Raw genomic sequence first — 10,466 nt, forward strand, 5'->3', positions numbered from 1 at the left:
TTTTAAAATACTACTGTTTCAGTATTTTTAAATTAATTTATTTTAACTGGAGGATAATTACTTTACAATACTGTGGTGGTTTTGCCACACAGCGACACGAATCAGCCATGGGCACACATGTGTCCCCCATCCTGAAGCCCCCACCTCCCTCCCGCCCCATCCCTCTGGGTTGTCCCAGGGCACCGGCTTTCGGTGCCCAGCTCCATGCACTGAACATGCACTGGTCACCTCCCGACATTAACAGAGAGTTTCCCGCCTTCTCATTATGATTAAATCACTAAAGTGTGCTGTGTATTTCACACCCCCAGCACATCACAGCTGGGACCGGCCATGGTTCAAGTGCTCAGCGTCACGTGCAGCGAGTGGTCGCTGTGACAGGCCATGCCACGTCTGCCGGACTTCTCTCCTGCATGCAGCGGGGAGAGGGGCTAAGCAGAAGTGTGCTTTAGAAAACCCTCCTTGGCAGCCACAGGGGAGATCAGTAGCTTCCTAAATGTTGTCACTTCCATCTTCTGGGCACGGTCACCCATGCAGGTGCTTCAGTTCATAAACTGGCAACTTGGGAGCGAAATCTCTCTTTGCAGATTTTACCTTTTGATGATGTCGTTGGAGGGAAGCTTTGGGGTGCACACACCAGAGACCCATCTGCTCTGGTTTTCCCAGAGTCCTAGAAAGGGCAAGCTGCACTCTCAATTCCCATGTGGTTCCTATACCATTCAGATGGATGACTTGCCACAGACCCCTTCGATTTTTCATCTTCAGGTTTCTCCTCTGTTGAAACTCTGATGCCTATGGTCACCTAAGTGGCTTGAGGTGCAGATAAAATGAAGCAACATGTGTAAAATGCCTCACACTGTGCTTCATAAAGAATTGATCAAAAAACGGTATCAAGTTTCTTTCCCTCTGAGAGCTGTCATAAAAGATTCTTCCCACCCCCAAGAGCAGCCCAGGAGAACTGTAAACTCAAACAGCATGACTGGGGATCAGATTCCTAATCCTTTCTCCATCCCCCATGTACGGAACTTCAAGGCATCAGTTCATTTCAGAAAGAAATGTACAAAAAATATGCAGATTAGAGCCAGCCCCACAGGGAGCTCTCTTCCGAGCACCACAATCAGTTTTAACTGGTAAGAACACAGCTTCTCGTTTCCCTGGGCTCTGCCTTATTGGAGAAGCAGTTTAAAAACTGTTCCTAATCTCCAAGGAGTTTCCAGGTGTTTAATAACTTGCCTGGGTAATGAACAACTGAATTCTGGGAAACCATTATGTGAGAATCAAAGGAAGCAGCAAGTTCTGGGCAGAACTAGGGAAAAGCATTGGTTTTTGAAGTCTGACAAATCTGAGTCAGAAACTCGATTCTGTCGCCAATAACCATGTTAATCTTTCAACAAATTGCTTATGTCTTTGAGCACCAAGGTATTGATCTGTAGAATGGGATAATATGTATCTTGCAAGGGAAGAATTATACATTCAAGGTAACAATGTATTAATTATCTGTGTCTGCATGACAAATTATCCCTAAGACTTACTGACTTAAAATAACTTCATGATCTGGGTACCTGTGGGTGAGGACTCTGGACGGGGCTTAGCTGGGTCCTTTGGCTGCAGTCAAGGTGTCAGCAAACACTGTGGTCTCATTTCAAGGCTTGACTGAGGGAGGATCTGCTTCCAAGCCCTCTCATTGGCTGTCGGCAGGATCCAGAGCCTCGGGGGCTTTTGAATGGAGGGTATCAGCTTCTCATTGGCTGTTGGCTGGAGTTCTCCCTCCATTCCTTGCCAAGGGAGGCGGGTAACCTCTCCACAGGGCAGCTCACAACATGGCAATTTGTGTCATCAGAACAAGAAGGCAAGAAGAGTCAGAGAAAGAGACAGACTGCAAGACAGAAGTCAGTCTTTTATAACCTAATCAGGAAGGGACATCCCATCACAGTTTGTTAGAAGCAAGTTGCTGGGTCCAGCTCACATTTAATGGGGGCGGGGAATACACGGAGGTGAGTCCTAGGAGGGGGTTGGGAGCAGTTTTAGAAGCTGCCTGCCACAATATTTAAAGATTCTTAGTAAACAGTAGTTGTTAGCACTGAAATACGAAAGCACTTGGAAAGCAATGTTCATCACAGAAATAGGAGAAACCTCCTGGATTATGTATTAGGGGCAGGGAATTCGACAATCACATGATGCTATCAGTCTATAAAAGAGGTTGATTCTAACCAATGCTACCTTATCCAAAGAACGGATTTAAAGATACATTTAATTTATAACGAACACTGGTTTGATAACAGGTTACCAGATAACAATGTTTGGACGTTAGAATTGAAAGGCACCTATTTCCCCTACATAATGTTTTATCATATATCTAAATTTCTTTCCAGTTATTGTAGGATGCCCATGCTTTTATGGAGATGTAAAGATATGCACCTCGATTTTCTCATTTAACAATATTATAAAGGCATTTAATCCTACTGCACAGTCTTTATAATTAGCACTTTAACAGCCACAAAACATTTCCAATAGGTAGATATATGTCAGAACTTCAATTTACTTGGCCATTCCCTTATTCTGTGATTATTGTCCCTTATTCTGTGACATATAAGTTGCTCCAGTGTTTTGTCATTGAAAGCAATTGAGTATCTTTTGTGTGATAATTTTTCCCCCAGAATTTGAATTGTTCTTTAGGACAAAAGTCCCAGAAAAGCAATTAGAATATGCACCTTTTAATGGCTCTGTCAAGTTTTCATTCAAATGGGAAGCTGGCTTTGGTTTTTCTATAAGCAAACACAGCTCCATAAACCCCAGATTGAGTTCCTCAAAGGCAGAGTCCCTAGTTCACTTAAAAAAAAAATTTTTTTTTTATGCCATGCCATGTAGTCTATAAGCAACAACTAGAGAATGTTTGTGGATTGAATGAATGCATGAACAAATATTTAAAACTGAAACTTCAGGAAAAATATTTTAACTAGATCTGTTGTTTCTTTAAAAAAAAAATCAAGAGATACTGCGTTTCCATTTAGATTTTACTAAGAGATGTGGAGGATTTATCCATGTCAAGCCCTGGCGTTCTGTTGCCATTTCCTTCTTTTATTTAAGCCCCACAGCACCCCCTAGTGTTCATTTTCCATACAGCAACAATGAAACGCTGGAAGCCTCCATCACATTCCATCACACACCTGCCTGAAGGGGTCCCAGGAGGCGTCTATGTACTTGTCTGACAAGCTCCCATCACTTGAGAAGAAACGGGAAGACCCTTCACTGGGGAAAATGCTAGTTCTGGAGAAACCTCCACTTGGGTGGGAAAAACTTTTCCTTAATGTAGTTCAACCTGGGTCATGGGTCATTTTAGCCAAACTGGAATCAGGTTATGCAACATTTGAGTAAGCTGGGCACAAATGACCCTAGAAAAATAATTTTATAATTTATTGGTCAAAATTTACTCTGATTAATGGGCCCTGCCACTTTCTGCAGCACTGAACTCCACAGGACTCTCCTCCCCCAGTTCTTTTTTTTTTTTTTTTTAAGAAACGTTCCTCCTTTCATTTCTGGAGCTATCACTCTCATTTTCTAGACCCAGGAAACCAAGCTGCTTGCATAAGAACAGAGAGTGAGTGACAACCAGAATTGAAGTGCACGCGCTGTTGGGTACCACCGCGGGTTGAGCGGCTAAACTTTGACTGCAGCGCCCCCTGGTGGACAGCGAGTGGTTTGGCTTGTCCAGGTCCTCTTCTCACAGGATGGCATCACCGACTCAATGGGCATGAGTCTGAGCAAGCTCCGGGAGTTGGTGAAGGACAGGGAGGCCTGGCGTGCTGCAGTCCATGGGGTCGCAAAGAGTCGGACACGCCTGAGCTACTGAACTGAATCTGTCCCCTGGGTGACATCTCACCTCACCATCACTCTCTCTCCCTGTCTCCTAGGTGAAGGAGGCCATGCAGCGGATCCACGACCGAGGGAACATTGGCAAGTTAATTTTGGATGTAGAAAAGACCCCGACTCCACTGGTGAGTCCAAAGGAGAGGCATCTGTTTGCTGCGGCAGGAGAGGGTTTTCAGAGGCAGGCACACGTTGGGTGGAGGAGAGCTTTCTGCTCTCAGCTCTCTGCTGGGGCTGGTGGGGGAGACCCCAGGTAATCGAGTGAGGGATTAGTCACAGATGGGATGAATACCAATAAGGAAAGGAAAAGGCTTCAGCGAGAACATTTCCAGAGCCATCCGAGGGCAGACGGGAGAGGACAGAAACCACAGCCCATGCCTGTTACCCGAGCTCACTCTTGGCTCCAAGTGGGAGGAATACCTGGTAAAGGTTCATAAACTCACATTCAGATCCGCAACAGAGTGATGCCACCTGCCTCCAGGCTGCCTCCTGCTGGCCCCATGGCTTTTGCTTTTCCTTACCAGGACAACATCCTTACATGCAGGGATCCCCCCACACATACACCCTGTCCCTCAGGAATGAAAAGTGTCACACGCACATCCCAGACCCTCTTGCAAGGGTCCCTTGAGGGGCTCTGCAGTGTGGTGGGCAACACGCAGACTGCATGGATCACGAGCCCAGCTCTGAACCCCTGCATGACCTGGGCAGTTGTTCTCACCCTGGCTTCAGCTCCACTGTCTGTAAACTAGAGCTGAATATGCCCTCGTAAGTCAGTTACAATGACATGCATAAAACTTCGTCTCATACAATCTAAGTTCTAGGAACGATTTAGCCAGGAAAATACTCGGGAAGTTTTTTGGTTTGTTTTCTCGCATGTCTAGCTTTGGAGCTGCATCAATGGTTGATAAAAGAGGAAGAACTACAATCCTGGCATGTTTTAGTCCAATGTGTACACTTTAAAAAGTGTTTCCTTGGCTTTTGTAACCAGAATGTGGTTTGGGTATGATGGCCATTTCAAACAATGAAGAACAATTTAGTGAGAGGATATTTTACATGTAAGTGACTGATAACAATCTGGATATAGTTTTTAAAATGCCTTTAAGCCCCAGGACGGGACCAGCAAGTGTTTGGAGGCAGATAGGGGTCAAGTTAGGCTAGAATCGCCAGTCTTCTGTGCACCAGCGTTCCGTTTTTTAAACCTGTGACCGAGTCTGTTTCAGTCCCATCAGAGGAGGGGGTCTAGCGCTGGCTGCACCGCTCATTGCTCTCAGGCACCAGAGTTGTTCCTGGCTTCCTGCCCGTCCATCACACCTGAGGTCCTGCTGGGCGGTGGGGCTGGTAGGAAGGCCTGCTTGACCACAGGCAGATTCTCAACAGGGCGGGAGCTGCAGAGCCACCTTTCCGAGTAAAAGCCCGGGCCCTGCCGTGGCGGGTGTCGCTGTCCTCGTTGCTGGAGCTCCGGGGCTCTCACCCCGGGACCTGAGCTGAAGGCAGATGGGCCACTCAGACCTGCGGCACGGGGAGCATCTCTTGGTGGGAGGGGCCCGTCCCTCCTGAATGGAGACGAGGCTTGAAGGAGAGGCAGCCAGCAGTGAGGGTATTTCTAGGGAGAGCAAACCGCACAGGTCTGGGCCCTTTGGGGCCGTGTCACGGCCCCGCAGCACGTGGGTGGGGGGGGGGGAGCGAGGGGCTCCCAGGGTCACGCTCTCCTGGCGGAACGACCACCGGCTGAGCCCTGAGTCTGCCCCGCTGAACCCACTGCAGGGCGCACACCCGCCACTCAAAACCGTCTGGGCTGCGAGGCGTGGGGGCAGCAGGCTGGCAGAAGGTTGTCCTTGCTGCCGGCTCCGGACGCAGCTGGGCCGACAAGCAGCGGGAGCATCTGCTCTGCCGGGGCCTTCTCCTGATGGGGACGGGCGAGCGCAGCGGGGCTCACCTGACGCCGCGCGGGGGTCAGAGCCCAGATGGAGCTGCTGCCCGCATACCCGCGGGGTCAGACGGCGCCCCCGGCCCCAGAGCGGGCTGGCGACCTTCTCTGCAGCCTGCTGACCTCCGCTGCCCCACGGCCTCCCGCTTACACGTCACCTCTGAGTCTCCCTCTGCACGGCTCCAAAACAACTGGCAGCAATAGTTACTGCTGAGGCCACTACTTCATGGCTGTTGAGAAGAGAGAAAGGGGCCTGGCACAGTGGTGAGCACGTAATATGCACTAATAAGGAAGAACTCTCACCACTGTGGGATCGCTGGTCTAAAACATGCATTGCCCTCCTATGTGTTAGGCACTGTGCTAGGTGCAGAAGATAAAATGGAAGGCAGCAGGAGACTGGGTCGTCTGTCCTGTCGCCTGCAGTTCCCACAGAGGGGCAGGGTGTCATCTGTCCACAGGCCTTGTGTATAAATGGGACACGGTAGCCATGCATCTGAGCCACAGAGGAGCACTCACGATAGGGCGACTGTTCCCATTAGAGAGGTCTGGGAAGGCTTCCCTGAGGAGGTGGGCTGCGTGCTAAAGGAGAAGCAGGCATCGCGCAGGCAGGAGGGTGGAGGGGAGGAGCTCCAGGGGGAAGGCCCTGCATCTGTTAGTGGCCGAGAGAGAAAGTGCAGCTCCAGGTTAGACCACGAGGGAGGGGGCGGTGCTGAGAGTCAGGGGCCGATCCCTGTCTCTGTTGGATTACAGATGGCCAACGACAGCACAGAGACCAGCGAGGCGGGCGAAGAGGAAGAGGACCACGAGGGAGACAGTGAGAACAAGGAGAGGATGCCCTTCATCCAGTAGCCGCGACCCAGGAGGGAGGATGTGAGGGATGCTCTGGGAGAAGAGGATCCAGCTGAGAAAACTCTTCTGTGCCCCAGTGAACAAATGCTGTAGTCCAGTGCGTGTTGTGTTTGTCTGCTGTCAGCTGAGCTTAAAAAAAAAAAAGCTGTTGATCACTGTTGTTTTTGAAATTAAGTGCCAAGCTCATACACACGGTATTACGTCCCTCCCCCATGTGTATTTTACACTCTGCCCTCTTCTCTGTTCCAAAACCATCCATCTTTGGGTCCTTCTCGACAGTTCTAGAACAGCCTTGCAAATCGATACGAGCCTACGGGTCCGTCGCTTAAGAGGCCAGACGTGGGCAAAGACGAGTTTGGGTTGAAAGATGTTATCACAGAGCACCGTCCAGATCCGAGACTTCTTCGGGCCAGTGATCCTTTTTGCTGCCAGCCGCCCATGCTTCCACAGGAGCACGTGCCGGTTTGGCCGGCAGAAAGAGGGTAGGCCAGGAGCTGTTTTCACGAGCCCATTAACTGTAGGGTCTCTCCAAGTCGTACTCTCCTTCTTCCCACTGAAGAGGCAACCTCTTCACCTTCATTCAGGTGTGTCATGGTCAAAAGGCTGAGAGACCCTCCTGCCACCCTCTGATGCTCAATCCCTTCACCAGTTCTTAACCACAAACACAGGGGGAGAGATGTGCATTTTTCAGGACAGAAGATGGGTCAACAGCAAAAGTGTAAGGACCAGCCACAGGGATTCCTCCTCTGAAACCATATCACGAGAGCAAAATCCTCTCCCTGCTCTATAGATTTCATTTTAAGAAAAGGCACCAGGTGTAGGGCTATTTCAGAGTCATTCCTGAGACCTGCCTCTGTTTGTACACTTGCCATGGCATTACCCTTCTTGCTATTTTCATTTCCAGGTACTGAATAACCACCTTTACCATAGATTCCCCTCCTCCCCCAAGGAAGACCTCCTTTGTGGACCCTATTTGAGGGGGAAAAAAATCAATGAGTATCTTTTTTCTTGCCAAAGCATGTTTCTACATGTAACAAACTCTAGTGATACAAAAGGCTGATGTTTATTATCTGATACCAAATGTGTGTTCCTCTCCTCTGAAATATAAAATCATGGTGCAGACTCTTTGCAAGATCCTGCTTTTCAGAAATCAGGGACCAAACTACTTGATCACACACCCTTGATGAACTTTCCAGCTCCCAAATTCCTAAGGAGTCCACCCCTAGCCCCACCCCACTTGACATGGCTTGAGGCGATCAATTCCTCTGGAGGAAGAGAAAGAGATTCAGTGAATCCATGGAGATGGGTGGGGGAGGGTTCCTCCTCACCTTCTCCCAGTCCTGTTGGCCTAAGGGGTCAATTCCATCACTGGAGACACAGGAACCCACACGGTTAGCACCCTGACTCTCTTGCCTTCTGCAAGACACCAGAGGGCTCCTGTGTTGCCCGATCTCTCCACCACTGAGCCTTAGGGTAGAACCCACTCTTCCCCCAAGTGATGGCAATGAACGCATCGCAGCAATTGCCTGTTTTATTCCCTAAGTCCCTTTGTAACAAATGCCACCTCCCTGAACATGTGCTTTTTTCCCATCTTAAGCTTGTGGTGATGACTTATTTATGCCAAATATTTATCTGAAAGAAGTGTCTCCTCATTGTATGTACACATAAGCTATGAAGATGAGAAAGGGTGATGCCATCTGATGAGCAAAGGGATCCGTGTATCTCAAAAGAAGACGCCAACATCAACTTCTCTTCCTACCCCAGGACACGTCAGTATTCCAGGTCTTGGCCACTTTAGAAAGATAACATAGAGGTTGTATTCCCCCCTCTCCCAACACTTTTGCTAAATGCTGTGCTACTGGTCACATTTCTCCCACAGCCAAGTGTTCCATGAGGTCTTAAGAAGAGCTGCTACCCAAGTGACATTCCTGGTGAGCTAGACAGAAATGGCATTTTCTTGGGCTGGGGGAGGACAGACCTGTGAGCATCTCAGGTCTCTCCTCTGGCTGGGGAGACAGAACTCTCTATTCAGAAGCCAGATGCCCTTCGTTATGTCCAGTGGATTAGCATGAGAAGACCTTCTTCCCCAAGTCTGTTTTTTCAACTTTAATCACAAATTGTGCTGATGAGTTAAAGAAAACCCTTTTGTCTCCTTGAAATACAGAATGAGAAGAGAAAACTAGTGTTTGACCAATAAGATCAACTAATGCCGTGAAGACCCGGGGGAAAATTAAAGTACCAAAATTCACCGTTTAACACTCTTGTTTGAAGCATCTTTGCTGTCACATGATTATTTTCCTGAAGGAAGTGTACAGAATGTCTCAGGTTGCCTTAAAGGAACTGTGAAGGCTTCTCCATAATTTAAGATTGATTGGAGGGAACTGAAACATTGTCTAATGTATTTGTGGCTTTAGAGCTTTTGTTATATTGTGCCTACAAAGCAAATTATGTTTACATTAAAAAATATAAATAAAAGTATTCAGCATAGCATGACCTTGCCTGGCACCAGTTATTCTACATACACAGTTGTTGCAAAAAACAGTCCCGCCATTAAAACACAAGGTACAGGTGGCTAAGAAAGAAAACATAAAAAAAAACACATCCGGGAAGAATCCTCCGATGAGGGAACTAAAGGCTACATAGAAAAAATAGGAGTTGAGGTGAGACAAGCCTTTAAAGGGGCTTCCCTGGTGGCTCAGATGGTAAAGAATCTGCCTGCAATGCAGAAGACTGGGGTTCGACCCCTGGGTTGGAAAGATCCTCTGGAGAAGGGAATGGCAACCCACTCCAGTGTTCTTTCCTGGAGAATCCAGTCCACAGAGTTGCAAAGAGTCAGACACGACTGAGCGACTGAGTGACTAAGCACAAGCTTTGAAAAAAGGCATTTAGCTTCCCTCAAGCTGAGTACACACACACACACACACACACACACACACGTATATACAAATACACTCTCTTACCCTCCCAACAACCTTAAGAAGTGGGGTCCATCGTTATGCCCATTTTACAGGTGAAAAAACTGAAGACAGGTTTTGCACTAAAATTACACAGCTTGGAAGTGGTGGAGCCAGGATTTAAAGCCACAGTAGAATCCATGCCCTTACCTGCCCCATGTGCTTCTTGGCTTAAATAAGGGGTAACATACAATGCACTTCAAGTTACCATCCCTTCTCACTAGAAACTCTTGAAGGATTCCCTTTCCTTTGATTTCAAGAATACATTTGGCAATTTGTTTTGTTTTGCAACAAATAATATGCACATTAAGAAGCATTTTTTTTGGTCCAGCCTATGATCCAAGTATACAGTGAAGTGCTATTTTAAATCTCACACATCTCAACCATTTTCATTTTCATGATCAAATCAATATCCTCAAGGTTATCAAAGAGATGCACAGAAGTGAATCTCCAAGGAAAAAGGTTTTGTGAAGGAGGAGTTCATGATTAGGGAGGCTTCTTCCTTCCTTCTCAGTAGGAAGCCCAAAATATTAGAGCTAAGTTGCATGTTAGTAAAATGCCACATACATAAACCTGAGTTACAAGGCAGAAAGCTTAGTCACACTGTGTGTGGAGTTCTCACAAGATCAGCGTGCAGAGGACTTTCTCATTCTGCTCTCCTTGAACGCTCCTGTACTCCATGTAAGGCTCGTGACTTCACGGAGCCAGTGTTGGGGTGCTGTCACATGGAAACACAGTTCAGCAAAAAAACTGGAACTTAAACTAGAACCCGTGTCTTCACTTGCAAATCTGAGAGTGGGGAGCAGGGCCTGTAGCTGGAAACAAAACTCTTTCAGCCACGTGGATGAAGGTAGACCAGAAATGGAGGCAAA

The 10,466-nt window shown here is 47.8% G+C and overlaps 1 protein-coding gene across 1 annotated transcript in view; it reads left to right on the forward strand.

The window, feature by feature from the left end:
• The window catches only part of VAT1L (vesicle amine transport 1 like), a 166,734-nt gene extending 157,604 nt beyond the window's left edge, over positions 1 to 9,130 (forward strand). The window contains exons 8-9 of the mRNA XM_043898103.1: positions 3,909 to 3,992; positions 6,542 to 9,130. Of these exons, the coding sequence (XP_043754038.1) occupies positions 3,909 to 3,992; positions 6,542 to 6,640 (183 nt within the window). The 3' untranslated portion in view covers positions 6,641 to 9,130. The remainder of the gene's footprint in view (positions 1 to 3,908; positions 3,993 to 6,541) is intronic.
• The last annotated feature ends 1,336 nt before the right edge of the window (positions 9,131 to 10,466 follow it).

The sequence above is a fragment of the Cervus elaphus genome, chromosome 4 (genome assembly GCF_910594005.1).
Source record: "Cervus elaphus chromosome 4, mCerEla1.1, whole genome shotgun sequence".
Lineage (NCBI taxonomy): Eukaryota > Metazoa > Chordata > Mammalia > Artiodactyla > Cervidae > Cervus > Cervus elaphus.